Genomic DNA, 17497 nt, shown 5'->3' with positions numbered 1-17497 from the left:
GGGTACAATTAATCCTGACGCGAGTTGACTTCTATAGAGCAATGGAAACTCTCGGTGGAAAATTTTACCTGGTCTAAAAATTTTCCCCGATTTTGGGGTAATTTCGGAGAAAAGTAAAAAAACGTGGGAATTTTTTTTTTCGTTAATTTGAACAAAACAGTGATGAGCATTGGTTCAAAATCATCCCCCAAAGGATCCTAGGTGGTTTTTGTCAAAATCATCTGGCAGCACCATACATCGATTTTCATAGTAAACCGTACTAAGGAACTAGAGGTGTAACCTTCTGTACAATGTATATATGAAGTGTTTCTGTCACCAAAATGTATGTGTTAAAAGTATTTAAAAAGGAAAAATCCAAGATGGCGGCCGAATTAGGATACTTTATTTATTATGACAATTTTAAGGTCTTTTTAGTAAATTCAGTTTTGTGGCACCTATCAACCCTGCAGCGAACTGACTTCTATTGAGGAATGGAAACTCTCGGTGCGAAGTATTAACTAATTTTCATAGTAAACAGTACTAAGGAAGTACTAGAAGGAGTCACCTTACATCTGTACAATGTATGGACAAAATGTTTCTGTCACCAAAGTGGATAAGTTAAAAGTATTTAAAAAAAAAAATCCAAGGTGGCGGCCGAGTTTGAGTATTTTTTCTCTGATGATAAATTTACCTGGCTTCCCTGCAAGTCGACCTTATTGAGCCGTGGTAGATTTCGGTTCGAAATATTACCTAGGTTACAAATGTTCCCCGTTTTTTGGGTAATTTTGCAAACCCAAAATGTGGGATTTTTTTTTTTCGACAAACTATATATAAGAGCAACGGAGATCTATAATAAATATCATTTTAATAGTTATATGCGATTTTTTGTAAAATTAGGTGGCAACACCATGCATCGATTTTCGTAAAAAGTAATATTTACTAAGGACCCACTAGAAGGATCGTGTCTCTGTACAATATATGGACGAAAAAGGAAAAATGGTATGAAAATTTTCCCCGATTTTGGGTAATTTAGAAGACAAGTCCAAAATGTGGGATTTTTTTTTCGATATTTCAAACAAAATAATGATGGATATCTGTCAAAAATCATCCCCTTATTGGTTTTTGTCACAATTATTTGGCAACATCTTAGATCAGTTTTCTTAGGGAATAGTACAAGAAGAAGTCACCGAGACTCTACATAATGTATGGACGAAATGTTTCTGTTATTAGGGTGAATACGTCAAAAGTATTAAGAAGTAAAAATCTAAGATGGCGGCCGAGTTAGGGTACTTTTTTATATATAAATTTTCAGGTACCCATCGTCACTGCAGCGAGTTGACTTTTATGGAACAGTGGAAACTCTGGGTACGAAGCACTATCTGGTCTAAAAATTTTCCCCGATTTTAGGGTAATATCGGAGAGAAGTAAAAAAAACGTGGAATTTTTTGTTTCATCATTTTAGACCAAACAATGATGACGATCTGTCAAAAATAATCCCCAAGGGGTCTTAGGTGTTTTTTGTTAAAATGAGCTGGCAACACCATATATAGATTTCCATTGTAAACAGTATAGGAACTACTAGAAGGAGTATATATATGTACAATGTATGGACGAAATGTTTCTCACCAAGGTGTATATGTTAAAACAACTATTTAAAATGGAATCATTCAAGATGGCGGCCGAGTTAGGGTACTTTATTCCCGATGACAAGTTTAGGGACGTTTTAAAACTCATTTTTGGGGTAGTATTTTATTTCTTACAGCAAGTTACTTCTATGGAGCAAAGACGTGAAGTATTATATAGGCTACAAATTTTCCCCGATTTTTGGGTAATTTTGCAAACCTTAAATGTGGGAATTTTTTTTCGACATTTAAACATAAAAGTGACGGGTATCTATAATAAATCTCATCTTAATAGTTTTATGCAATTTTTTGTAAAATTAGGGGGCAACACCATGCATAGATTTTCGTAGAAAGTAATATTTACTAAGGAACCGACCGAATATTTTAAAAGGACCGTGTCTCTGTACATTATATGGACGAAATATATCTGTCGTCATGTAATATATACGTCAGAAGTATCAAAATGGAAAAATCCAAGATGGTCGCCGAGGTTGGCTTTGAACAAAATTTGGAAGATTTTTTTATTTTGGTACATTGTAACCATGCAGCGAGTCCGCTTTTATGGGATGGCATTGAATCTTAGTATTGCCAGCGCTAAAAACTTTCTCCGATTTTAATATTTATGATATTTTAATTAAAAGAGTGTTGAGTGGTTATTATTTATATATATTTATATATAAATAATAACCCTAAGGCTTTTATCAAAATTATATATTTACTATGAAAACCGATGTAAGTTTGATACATCGGTTTTCATAGTAAACTATTAGAAGGAGTTGACAATGTATGGACGAAATGTTTTTGTCACCCGGGTAGCTAAGCCAAAATAAAAAAAAATAAAAAGTCGAAATGGTATATAGAAAGGTAGGTTAGGTTAGGTTTTGTATTGCGACTCTTACAGTAGAAATTATGGCCTCAGAATAATATAGTAAACAAAAAAGTAGGTTAGGTTAGGTTTTGTATTATGATTTCTACATTATAAACTGTGAACCCAAATTAATATAGTATACAGAAAGGTAGGTAATGTGAGGTTTTGTATTGTGCCTATTGCAATAAAAATTAAAGCCACAGGTCGAAATGGTATACTGAAAGTTACGTTTGGTTAGATTTCTATTGCGACTCTTACAGTAGAAATTATGCCCTCAGAATAATATAGTAAACAAAAAGGTAGGTTAATCTCTACATTAAAAACTTGACCCTAGACTAATATAGTATACAGAAAGGTAGGTTAGGTTAGGTTTTGTATTGTGAACATTACAACATAAAGTTTTGCCACACTGTTACAATTTGAAGTCACATGAATGATTTCGTATCAAAACAGACAACTCTACTTGCAAACCAAGTATTCTAAAAGAAAACCGTCTTCACAAAAAAAATCAGCGACAACGCCTCGCGGGCCTCTATATATACGCGCACACACGCACCCCTAGTATTATATAAAGACAGTTATCTCTTCACAGTTAATTGCGCACAGTAAATATATTTTTATTCTAAAATATAAGATTACATAGCTTTATTCTTTTAATTATTACTTGTGTATAACAAAGGAACAAAACTATACAGTCTAATATTCAGATTGCATAATACTAGTGAAAAACGACTTCCAGATTTTGTATTGGTAATAAACTTTTTTTTTGTGAAATTGACATTACTGATGTAGATACAGTGAATTTAAATTTATACTTTGGAATGTATAAATCATAATTTAATATTAACTATTAATTGACGAAATCTAAATTTTGATATGTAGATATATTTTTTTTTATTAAGTTAATTTTTTATTTTTCATAACAAAAGAAATATTACGACTGTATTCACAAATAGAAATAACAGAGCCAGAATAAGTATTTTGTATCGAAAAAGGTATACAGTTCCAAATAATAGTAATTATATAATTTAATATTATTTGCTCGACAATAGGAAAAATTAATAATACAAAAGAAACATTTTTTTTTTCTTTTTGTGGCTTAGCACGTTGATGCATTTGCCAAAGACAAAAAAAAACATTCTAAATTAAGTATTTACAGGTTCTTGGCGGGAAAAATCTTGACTAAACAAAACCATAGACGAAGCAATTGCGCAGTGGAATATTTTTGTATCTAAAATTGTTACTGCGCATGTCACGTGGTTTCAAAATGTCGGCTCATGTTTTTTGCCGGTATTCTATACTTAATTGTAAAATAAATAATTGTCGCATAAGTGGAATAAAATTATCATTGTTAATCGTAAATTCTGTAGCAAGTCTGTCATGACACTTGATATTTAGTGAATAGTCCAAATATTTCTAAATTGAAAATTGTAAGGTTTTAAAATATTTGGCCTTAGTAAAAAAAAGTAGCAAAATTTTTACTAAGACATCTAGAATGATCGATTAGTAACTTCTTGTGACCAAAATTTACAAAAAAAAGAACTTTTTGTATATTTTTGTAGCGTGATAAAAAACAAGTTTTTATATGTGACTTTTTCTAGACTTCGTGTGTATTTCGATATTCCGACCAGTAGCGTTAGAATGTTGGCAATAGACAAGTTTTTATAAAAATTATATTATTTTCTTAATATAAATAAATTATTATTCTTATGAAGTAATATTATAAATGCGAAATTTTATCTTTTTGTCTTGTTACCTTTTTACGATACTTTTTATGTCCGAGGATAGAACTATCATCTTTCTTGAACAATAATCTGTAAAAGAAGCAAACAAAGGCAGGAAAAACTGGTAGTCTGCAATAAAAATGACGACGCCAAAGAGACGCCTATACAGACTATAATTAAAAAAAATTGCTCTTGAAAAAATAATGTAATTTTAATAAAAGCTTGTAAAATTTCATGTATCAAATCGGTTGTGCGACATTCGCGTTCGATGTTGCCATGTAAATGTAAAAAATGCAAATCTAGCACAAAAAAAATTATGAAAATGTGTCTTGAATTTCGTAGTTAAGTATAAATGTAAAGTGTAATTGCCTAATTCTACTCTACATTGTTTATAAAACTGGAAATTACCTCTTCTATAATCTAATTTAACAACATTTGTACAATAGTCACGTGGCATGCCTGCATGATGACTTCTGGATGAGGAATGAACATTTAATGAATTATAAAAATAGAAAACGCAGGTTTTTAAAAGCAAAAAAATTGTATTAACACTTTTGTCGTTTTATTTTCTATAATACCCACCGAGGTCCACTGCTGGACATACTATACCTCTACCAAGGCACGCCATTGGGCACTATCTTTAACATATAATACATATTATTTATGTACATTAATAACTTAAAACTTAAATAGAAAGGTAATTTCCAGTACTATTGTGTAAATGGTAATCAATCCGTCATGAATAGAATATAAGCTACATCATAATATTTTCATTATTTGGCATCGCGAACTAACACTAGCACTTCATACGCCATAACTCGCCATATGCTATGCATATGCATAGACGGCATATGTTTCACATGTTATACAAGTGTTGGTTTATACTTTTTATATTTATTTATTTATTTACACGAAACAAGCCCATGAGATAGAACGAAACAACAATATCATTCGTCCTGTTCTTTCTAATGTGCAGTTTCGGATCCACAGATAAAAAATGCCGGAATGTTTTGCGGTAAAAGATAAAATATAGGTTAGTCGATAAAATTTATTTCTGCCAATCTAACCTGCCGGTCTACTCGTCTACTAGACGAATTTAATTTAATGACATTAGATAACAGCATTTCTGCCTATTTTATTATATACTAGCAATGTAATAATTTAATATTTCATGATCAATAAAGGAACTAGGTAACTGATATTATAATAAATTTATTTGGTTTTAAAATTGATTTTTATATACTATTGCGATCAAATGTAACTACGGCTGTATAATCTCATCCATTAATTCCTTGCCAGCTTTATATATATTTCTCATACATAATGTACTTGTATGCTCATTTGGATGACTTTGTGAGTGAATTGTAATTGTAGGTCGTTATTACAGGTGGAAAACTTACTTATTATTTCTGATTATTCACAATTAGGACAAACCTAGAGAAATGACACACATTAAATAGAATTTTGGTGCAGTAAACTCAAAGTAGGTAGTCCTATAAATTACAAATCAAAAGTAATTGTTGTAAATTATTTTTTTATTCAAATATCATGTATTGCTACATATATAAAATCAAACATTATGAATAATTTCCCGCCAAAAGTTTTTTATTCCAACCAGCAAGCAAAAATACCTCATCCATACTGCCGAATTTCGTAATTATAGTAGGTTATAAGTACCTAAATGTTTTCTACGCCCAAGACAACGACCTATTATTACATTATGTATATTAAAGTATGTGACTATAAAGATTTTGTATCTGCTTTTTGTAATAAACTTTCCCAATGTAATAGTTGTTTTTTATATACTATCCTCATTGACAAGTAATACGATAAATACTAGGAGAGCATAAATTATAAGGCGAAACAAAGACGGTGTCTGCATTGGTGCGAGCGAATACAACTGATTCGAGCGAGTCGAAAAGTAAGCTGTTAACTTCGCCGTCAATTAGAAATTCAACAGACTGAGTGAAATAAACCTATATGAAGACAACACGATAAAGAGGGATAGCATCAACTTGTCTCTTATTTTAACTAAATTAACTAGGATAAATACTTTGATGCATGCAGTCCGCGTATACTCATCACCCCATCTCTTTTACACATCTTTTTATTTCAGTAAACTTGTGAATAAAATAATGTAACCTCACATAGATTATGCTCGCCTGGTACAGTCCGAACAAATTTTACGAAAAACTGACTACAAGCGTTTAGAATTTCTACCCCATGTGGTAGAACCTCTTTTAATTTATGTGTACCTTGTATATAGTAATGCTAGAAACGCTTGATCCCAAATCAAAAGTAATTTTAATCGCTTATGAACTTTTTGTGTTAACATTTTATTCCCTACCGTCCAGTTCAGTTGATAAGAAACTCAACAGATGTCTTTATAAAGCCAGTTTACTACTTAATGTCTAACATTAAATGGAAATCCTGTATGCGATAGGGGGCCCTTCGTATTACTGCTTTGCTTATTTTGGATGAAATGAGGGGTGGGGGAGTCTAGATGATGATTGCGTCATTGGTAGTTATTTACTTTTTTTACACGAATGGCAACCCTCACATTGTCTTTGCTAAAAAACAATACATTAATTGAAAAATGTTTACGTAAGCTTGGGGGGAGGGGGTACGATCTTTGCATACTTTTGCTGACACAGGGGATTGGGGAGGGGGGGGCGGTATATAATTGTGGTAAATCTGCTTACGTAATACTTAAACGGCTCCTAGTTGTACAATAAATATGATTTAACAGGTGTTAAAAAAATGTATTTAAGTATTTCATTTAATAGTTTACCCATAATACAATTTGGCCTTAATTTGGAATTAAATATATTGTTATAATGAAATAGAAGGTGGTGTATTTAAACCCATTAATAAAATTCTCCCCTTCATTCTACAAATTCTATTTTGGTAAAATTTCATCCTAAAATAAATTTCATCTAGCCATTTTTAAACGAAAGCTCAAATGCAATAACGAGCAATGAATTATGTACTTCTTAATTATTACAATATGCAATTATAAACGCATGAGGCGAAGCAAGTCAGGCGTTGTATTACAACGGCCACAGATTATTAATAATATTGCACTATTGTTTGCATACAGCATTGTTCACAATACATAATAAAAGCGTTTTTCATGTTTCGGCACTGAATATTAGGTATGATAATATATTTATATATATATATATAATATATAATATATATATATATATATATATATAATATATAAATTTATATTCAGTTTTTTGTATAGGTATTTTATTATAATAAAAGTAAATTGCAGACATAAATAGTATAAAATAAGTAAGAATTACGAGTACAACAATTAATCAGTATGTCTGAAAAAGAAGCCAGCCATTAGTTTTTATTTTCCCGCGCAAACGCAATGCGCCACAGATTCATAATATTGCACGGCGTGCAGCAGCAGCAGAAACAGCAGGATGACGAGCACGTCACACATGCTAATGGTAGAGAAATTAAAAATAATTTTTAGTAACTAATTAGGTAATGGAAAATAACATCTATTTCAGTAAAATGTGTAGACGGATATGTTTTATTGACTTCAACAAACAAATGTCTGCATTATACTATGTATATATATACACTGATAACTACGTAAGTAGGTATGTGTGTGTGTGAGGTAACTCGGCTAGTAGCAATAAAATTGATTGCAACAAATTTTGTTTTAACAAACATTGTGTGAACAAATTAGTATGTTGAGTATATACTTCAATTTGTTATTTCATTCTCTGTTCACTTTGGGTATGTAGTTTTTATTTAATGAATGATAAAGGAGTAATGCAACCGTTTGCGCTAACGGTATACGATGGCGCTGGCACCAGTTGAGGATGATAAGAGGAACATGAGGTCAAGTCAGTTTGCACATCGTGATAAATACACTAGGAATTTATCTATATATATGGTTTCTATGTAAAAACCATATATATAAATAATATATATAGATATTATAGATAATAACCATATTATATAAAGATCAACTTGACATAGTGCATAGCTGGCAATACGTTCATCAGTTTAAATTACTTACAAACCCCTTTCCCCCTGGTACCATAGTACATTTATTAACTACGGCCTTGATGATCTAACGGTGTCGCACACCGCCATAAGACGGTCGCGGGTTCGACTCCACGTACGATACAAACATATGTCATGAGTATGATTGTTGGTATCCATCTTGGTGTTTTCAATGTATATTATGTATGTATTTACAAAAATGTAGCTATGTACTCAATACAATCTCTACTTAACTTGGGCACCACACGTCATCGAATCTTCATATCACACCTATGATACCGCCAATGCGTTGCAATTCTGAAGGACAAATATATTCAACCACATCACACAAAGCATGGCGGTTGAAATAGGTAAGACTGAAGATTTTATACAAAAAAGACTGGATGAGACTAAAGTTTTAGCTGCACAATAACCATATTAATTGAATTTCAGTTATATTACGACCAATAGATGGCACGGTGTTACTTATAGACGTAACAAATAAATTAGTGGACGCGGTAGATCTAAATAAATTTAATAACAAATTAATACCATCAGTTAATGAATCGCAAGTAGAAACATTTAAAAAAACATCACACAATCATGAAAACAAATCAAATGACTTATTAAAGAATCTATTACGATTAATTACTAAAGATAATAATGAGAAACAGACAATAAACTGCAACAGACATTTTGGCAGTATGTACGGTACGAAAATACAAAAGTTACTTTGCGTTCAAAAATTGAAAACTATCAATAGAGTTGTGAGAAAGTTAAAAAACCAAAAACATAAAGATGTTTGGAAATATACTAAGCATAGATCTCTAGAGAATCTGAATAATAACGGAAAGAAATTCATCGATTTAACTAGGGCGGATGTGACGTCTGTAGAAGATTTTGTGAGGAATAATATTAAAGGCCCACCGTACACGCGCGATTTTTCAATGGACTACATTGATTTTAATAATTTAAGATCTAAAAGCCGTTCATTATTAAACTTTACTATAGATAGCAACGAAAATAACTATTTGAGATCAGATCGTAGAAAAGGAGTAATGAAAGTTAAACCGAAAAAGTACTATGATTCTCGTCAATCATCAGCATTGAAGAAAAAAGACCATAGACACAGTCACAGAAAACCGAAAAGATTTAAAATTATTAGCAAACATAAATCAGAAAACGATTACTCATTTAAAAAAAAGTATAATAAAAAGAAAAACAAAGGCAAAGACAAGTACTTGTACGTCCAAGGAGGCAGTAACGTTGTAGATTTAGACTCGAACGATTACAGAAGGAGGTTAGAACATTTTTTGCCAAAAAGATACCATTGGAATGAAGACGATATTGGTAATTTGGGTTATTATTGGTTTAATGGACCCCGCGGAAAATATTCCGGTGAATACTTACCTTAGTTTTATGGGCATAATAAATGATTTAATTAAAGTTTTCATCAGTTTCAAAGAATATTTAATATGCAATTTTATTTTTACATAAAACTATGACTCCCCTTCTTCATTAACGGTGGGTTCATAATCAACCCTTTCTCCAACCATAGGTGTTAGGATAGTTTTTTTAAAATGGCGACCAATCGTTTCTTCGGAATTTCGATTTGACATTTGTACGTGCGATTTGTTCTTAGTAACCCCGTAAATCAAAAGGTTTGTTTGGTATTTTATGTTAGTGCTAGTTAATAATAATAATAATCTCAGGACAATTCACACAGCGCCATCTAGACCCAAGTTAAGCTATCTAAAGCTTGTGTTACGGGTAGGTACTAGATAACTGATACAAGTACATAGATATTTTGTTTTCGTAAATACATACTATACATAGAAAACACCTAGATGAAGAGTACAAAATGTTTGTGCCGTGCGAGGAATCGAACTCGCGACCATCGGACTTAAAGCGGTGTGCTAGACCGCTAGGCCACCGAGGTCGTCACCGAAGTTAGTTTCTGCTTAATAGTTCTCTTCTTGTGCCTCTGTAAATGGTATGGTATTCGCAAATAAAACGCATATTAATTTGGAAAAAAATATATAATTCACTGGATAAAAACAACAAGATATCAACAATCTACAATTTATGTCTAAATACTCACATAATAGTCAACATAAAATATTCGATAGGTACCTACCGTGGCCGGTAGGCGGGAACCCCAATACAATTAAATTAACTACACTATAGGGAATAATACTTATAAAAGAATGGCAACCCTACATTCGGACGACAGTCCGCACCGGACGTCCTATTCATAGAATTCTATTTTATACATAATTACATTAATAGCAGACTAAAGTTATAATAATTATAATTCAATTTTAATTGAAATTGTAAACAAGCTGACGGCCTATTAGTAAAATGGAAGTTTTTGCTTATATACGCTGGCAATACCATAGACATCACATGACGCCCGTGATTTTTTATTTAAATTACGTATGGAAGCATAACTTGAAGGATTGGCAAATAATTCTGCACCACAGGCGTCACATAATGACGTCCTAACTTTTATGTATATAAGCAACAGTTGCAAATTTTATCAGGTAGGACGACAGTTCCTTTGCCATTTCAATTATATAAAAAAAAAGAATAAAGTGGCGGGAAATCATATATTCATAATACTAGAAGGTTATATTAAATACAATTTGAAATCAAGGCATAGACAATATGACGCCATCTCCAAAGTGTTTTAAGTCATAGACAAATAGGACGCCCGGAAAAGAACACAGCCGGGACAAACACCGGAATTCATGCAAGAAGATTTTCACAAAAATACCTTCGAGATTCCGTTTTTGGAAGCGCACGTTGGCAACACTGGCATTCTAATTTTGATTTTATCCGTAGCGTATATCACAAACATGTACTTAGAGCAAAATATTGTTAAGAAAATGTATTAAATTTCTTTAGCATTGCAACATTTTTTGTTTGTAATAACTTGTATACATTATTTGGAAGGTTTCACCATCATAAGCAGACCCGCGTCACTTAAAACTAAACAATTTTTGTATGAAATTGTACAAGCACATTTTTTTTAATAACATCTCTACACTACCGGTGATTGTAAAAAATTATTCAGATATAATTCTCATTAAGGGCAGTGCCAACTCTTAAAATACAGTGATTATTTGCTCGTTGGTATATAATTCCAATTGAATGGTGCTATTTTAACATCCTCATAATTGTAACGCTAAACATATGTATATTATTACTCTTATGACAAATTAGATCCAGAGTAACAAATAAATAAAGTTCTCTCTTAAGTGTGTTTGTATATTGTATATGTAACAACCAGTAGACATACAAATAACAGATAAATAATTCACTATTCAGTTGTCTATGAAATCTAATTTATTCTAATTAATTATGTCCATGATTAGTTTATTCACTAAACCTTCGTATTTATCTCGATTATGATTACGAAATTTTACATACGATCGGACTGTATAGTATACTCGCCTTTGCATTAATAAAAAATTAAAAAACAAAACCTGTCAGCCATTATAAAAATATAGGAACTCAAGAACATTTTTTACGACTATATTATTTCAACAATTCTAAACATAAAAGTATAAAAAAATTAACAATACGGAAAACAAAGAGACATGGCTATAAGTTCACAGTGCCTTTGATCTTTAGTTAAGGATAAATAGAACCAAAAAGAAACAAATATAAATATTTGTGGTAACTTCTTAGCGGGAAAACTAAAACGTATATTTAATACTATATCTACATTATCACCTCCGCCATTGTTTTGGATTGACTGGAAAAGATCACTTCTAGATATAAAACAACCTTTGCCCACATTATCTCTTAAATTATTTCAATACTGAGTGCAATAAAAAAATATATTTATCAATTGTAAAAAAACGACAAGTAATATTGTTTTTCTTATACAAATGTAAATATATGGCAACACTAGCCTCTTGCTAAAAAAACAGAAAAGAACAATATTTTTAACTTAAATAAAATTAATTTGTTCTATTGTATTGTTCTGAATATACTTTTACTGCAGTAAGTAAACCCGTTTTTTATAATAAAATAATAATTAACAAATTAATTAATTCATTACTCTGGATCTATATTTTAGTATGGAATGGAATAAATTTAATGTATTATATTTATTTGGACATTCATTACTGTAACACACGGTTGACTTAGAAACTCAACTTTAATAGCATTACATTAAGACCAAAATTTAAACGACCACCACCACTTTCACAGTAATGACCTTATTCTTTCGCCAAGATGCCAACCTATAAAGGCTCCAACACATTACTTCTATACTATGGAAATTTCAACCTTATGTCATTTTAATTAGCATTCATTTTCAAAATATACAAATTTAGAACGGCCTTTCATTCAAGATTTAATTTAAAATTTTGACATTGACATTTGAATTTGACTACTCAAATTGAGTAACAAATGGCTGTATGTATTTAGTCACTTTGCCTGCCAACGATATGAACAAAAAAGAAAAAGTTTTTGTACATAATAAATTTCAGGATTATAAATATTTATGTATTTTATTATGTACCGTAAAAGTATATACTCGTGTAATTTGCTAGCTTCGTTGAATAGTGGTACCTTGAAATACTCCCAAGAAGTCATGAATTCAATACTGATCAAAACTAAAAAAATATGTCAATTTAAATTTCTGACTCTCCGGTGATAGAAACACCGTTAAACCAAAACCCGAAGGTTACAGGCTAACCTTTGCTACGTTGTATATATACGGAGCGAAATGTGGACATGTCAAGTGTTGCGTCCACGACCACGTTGTACAGTTGACAATGACTGAGTATCCCATATGGGATTTCAGTGGTAATGGTATTTTGTGTATATATTTATATTCATGTAAGAATAATGAAAATGTGATGTAATTCTAATTTTATTGAAGACAATAATTTAGATAAGCATTTATATTATACGCAATCTTCATAATATCAATATCCTGTAAGAATGTATGACTTCCATACATTAATATTATATACAATTAATTTTTATATCTCGATAAAGAACTTAGATAAAGTAAATCTGTAACTCCACTTTGTTTATACCTTTACGAAATCGGTACAAGGTTACGGCTCGTCTAATGGTAAGTGGACAGTCATTTGTATATATAGGCAACATCAACATGTAACGTCACATCAAGTTTAATTTAAAATACGAAGTTTTACTAATCCCCCCCTCCTCTTTGTCACATATGGTCACATTTTAATAGTATTACTATTAAAATGTGTGTGTGTGTGAATTTCATTTACTAAAATTATTGTTATATTGTGTGTGGTTGGTCGCTAAGGAAATTATAGTTATTTTTGACAAATTGAGATACCTACACAGGTGCCAGTTTTCCAGAAATATTCATATATTTTTGGAATATATTTTACTTTAGTAATATATATCCAAATCGCTCTGTTGAGCTTTATGTATATTATGTCAAACTTCTTGTGAAAAAAATATGTTTTTTTAGCAATGGACGTAAAAATATTTAACAAAGTGGAGTTACAACAATTACAACTACATATGTAGGTCAGAACTATACAAAATAGTATTTTTTTATAATTAATCAATAATTTTAGTAATCTAGTCACATTACAATATACAATAAACAAGCTCAATTTAGACTAAACATCTAAAATATATGGACAACTGTAAAATATGTACAGTAAGACAACATTAATGGTGTAATGATTTCAAATTTAGATCAATTCAAAATACGCATTTGTCACAAACTCGTCAACAGTCATGACTTCAAATTTTCAACGAGTTTTAATTCGACGATTTGACTTAAAACTCGTCATAAATTTTATTCGGTTAATAATAACTCTAACATTAGACTTTAGTAAAGTAAAGTCTAATGCTTGAACTGGTGCCAACCATTAACTCAAACTCTACAAAACTTCGATAGTAAACCACGCCTGCTTTGAACACGATACCATGCAAAGTACAAAAATATGTAACTAATATTAAAACCTCTACACAAAACAATCATTAGCTTGAACTTACGCTTCAACTGACACTTATCAAACGCTCGAATACTAAAAGTCTTTAATTCAGACTCGTCAAAAGTACAAGGGGCGACGAAATTCAGTTAAAACTCGTCAAGAATTTGAAATAAAAAGACACCATTAACATTTCTAACAAATACAAAAACATAGAAAGCTCTTGCGATTAAATTATATATTGTTTGATCGTGCATCAATAATATTTCAAATTGTAATTTATAATTGAATCCTTGTTAGTAATTCATAGTTAACTACGATTGTAGTAATAATTTTAGGACTCAAGTGTCTTGTAACATGTAAACTTATATAAAAGTCTTGTCTTCTGTTTGTTTCTAGCCTGATGCATGTCAGCGGAAGAGTTCGAACGCCAAATAATAGAAAAAGGAGCAAGAACAAAATTGGCATTTTCGTTACGTTAATTTCAATACAAAACTGATATACGACTCTCTCTCTTATATTTGAAATAATAAAACATTTATTACCATTTCAAGAAACTAAATAGTACATTTCTTAGTCCTTCGAGTCGGACAAAAATTTAATTAAATTGTTTTTTGACGATTCTTTCGAACGATGTACATAACTCAATACTTGTTGTTAAGGGAAAGCGTATGCATGAATAAAGTTTCAATTCTAAACTTGAATTTCGATTTGAAATAATATTGATACAGTCAGTTCAATTTACTCGACAAAAATAATTACACCAATCTCTAAAAAATATGGAGTTTCCTTACAAATATACAATATATTATTTGAAAATGACAGGAGCCAGGAAAGCATGAAAATTTTTTGAAATTTCAATATAGTTTTTAATTTGATACTTGTCAACTTATTAGCGAATTCATTTTATGTTGATAACTCATCGTATAACTATAACCATCTATATTTCATGTATTTATAAACTGTTTAGGGATGTGAATTTATTTCCTTATCAATACACAATTACTTATCGATATTGGCATAATTATATTCGTCAAATACAAAAGTGTCTTCATAATTAACTAAATTGGTCGATGTATAATTAATAGAAACATTTGCGTGGCGTTCTCGATAAAAAAGTATCGACTATCGATAACTATAGCACATGACTAGTATATTTGTCTCTTTATTATATGTCAAAAACTAAGTGGATAGAAGTAGAAATTATCAAATCTGCTTTGCGTGGTGCGATAAGCGAATTTTCATAGTAAATATATAGAATTTCGGGAATGTAAAATTTCTAATATAATGTAAATTTATTAACATTCAAAATATAACGAATAAGGACTTTTATTCATTTTTAGATTAATATTTTTGTATCTATGTACGGGAATTTAATGAAATTACTAGGTGATAGTTGATGTGCATTGGAAAAAGGACCTTATCACTTCCAAATTCTGTTCAAAGTATCTTTCTTTCCACGTGGCGGTATTCAGCACTATATGTTTACTCATATAAGAATAATGTAATTCTAATTTTATTAGGGACAATAATTTAAGTAAGTATTTATTTTATACGGAATAATATCAATCCTGTATGAATTTAACACTTCCATACATTAAACTATGTATAATTAACTTTAGATATATCGATAAAGAACTTCTCCAAGTTTCTCCAACCACAAGACGGAACCGGCACTGATACGAGCTCGAAATAAGAATAGAAAATAATGTATTCAAATAAACTTACATGGAAACACTTTTGAATAGTCATAATTTTTTTTCAATCTACCGCTCATTCGGAAATATGTCTCATCACAAGAAGAATGAGCAAGAAACAGTTGTTGTTGTTACATTTTTAAGTTGAAATATGTGAATACAACGAATGTTAAAAATATCGTATCCATTCTTTATAAACACGCTATATTCACAATGAAGAAGACTCTAGCGTTATCTGAGGTCTAAGATGTCACGCCTCTTACCCTGTAATTTCACTCCCACATCTCTTCTAATGTTACGTTTACATTCAGCCACTTCCCCTGCCACTCGCGCTGCCGGAAATATTGACGCGTCAGCGTCGACAGGAGTCGACGCGAGTGATTGTCGTTTACATTTAGCCCTCATACTTATTTACTTTTTTATAGGGACTCTTCCTTACTTTCCGCTTAAAATGCAATGTAAACACACGTTGTCACTCGCGCTGCCAGTCCTTAGACTCGCGCACGAAAAACCAACAATCGAGGTAGCGCCGGGCAGCGCGAATGGCAGCGCCAATGGCATGAGAAGTATCGTGTTTACACTCTCGCGCTGCTCACTTCCCTGTTTACTTGGGCTGAGTGTAAATTGGGCTTAAAAGCCCTATTTCAAAACTTCAGATGAAGTCGTAATAATTGTTAAGAAGGACGAAAGCACAGTTCATTACCTCGTACATCACCATTCTGCAGTCAAACCTCGACAGAAGTTTTGCAGGACAGTAATTGTAAATATACTGTTTCATTTGATTACGCGGTCATTATTTATACGTATAATTAGTAAAAATCACGGGATCTTACCACGTTTTATATTTATTTGCTATATTTAGTTCCCGATAGTGGTAGTAGTGGTAAGATCCCGTGATTTTTACTAAGTAATTGTAAACTTTGTATTTTTTGGAAAAATAAAGCTTTAAATCTATTAAAACCCCGTACACAGTTAAAAAATAATCTATCAAACCATTCATAAACAAACGGACCACTCTATACCACAGAGTAAAGAGAAAAAATAAAATAAAATTACAATTCAATATATACAATTCCACAATAAAAATATCGCATGGGAACATTACTAACAACACTAATACCACACGTATAAGACACATAACCGGATCGGACCGGTTCAATCCGGTCGTAACTGGTACTGAACGCGGCAATATCCGCACGGAATAGCGGTGTGGGCACCGAGAACGCCACAGCGATTTAGGTTCAGTCTTTTTGATGGAATATCCAATTGAGTAACGCTTGTAGTACAATAGCGAGTACGAACCCGCCGAGGAGTTCCCAGTAGTGGGCGGCGCCCGGGGCCCGGCCCACGGCCTGGGCGCGGAACGCGGCGGCGCGATGGGTTTCGCCCATGGCTTCTACCGTTTTGGATAGACGCTCTATGGCCGTGGTGTGGTCCCGTAGAGCCGTGTCTATGGAGTGCAGCGTCTGTTTTATTGTGCGTCTGCGAACAGAAATTGTATTCTGAGTGTGCAGTAAGTTTACTTATTTTAGAGATCCCCTCTGGTCTCCGTCTAATTTAAACGGAGTTCGAAATTACGACGGCCTGAGTCGAGGATCGAACCCCTAGAGGTGCCCTCAGACAAAAGTCATATCCGTCAGGCGAGAGTTGGCCT

At 31.8% G+C, this 17497-nt stretch overlaps 1 protein-coding gene across 1 annotated transcript in view; it reads right to left on the bottom strand.

Annotated features, from left to right (window-relative positions):
- Window positions 1-16720: 16720 nt before the first annotated feature.
- LOC131845242 (oxysterol-binding protein-related protein 8) overlaps window positions 16721-17497 on the bottom strand; it is a 38110-nt gene continuing 37333 nt past the window's right edge. Inside the window, exon 20 of the mRNA XM_059194282.1 lies at window positions 16721-17325. Within this exon, the coding sequence (XP_059050265.1) occupies window positions 17085-17325 (241 nt within the window). The 3' untranslated portion in view covers window positions 16721-17084. The remainder of the gene's footprint in view (window positions 17326-17497) is intronic.

Source organism: Achroia grisella, unplaced genomic scaffold (assembly GCF_030625045.1).
Source record: "Achroia grisella isolate CSIRO2021 unplaced genomic scaffold, CSIRO_AGI_Agris_v1 utg461, whole genome shotgun sequence".
NCBI classification, from domain to species: Eukaryota; Metazoa; Arthropoda; class Insecta; order Lepidoptera; family Pyralidae; genus Achroia; species Achroia grisella.
This window is presented reverse-complemented; position numbering and strand designations above follow the sequence as displayed.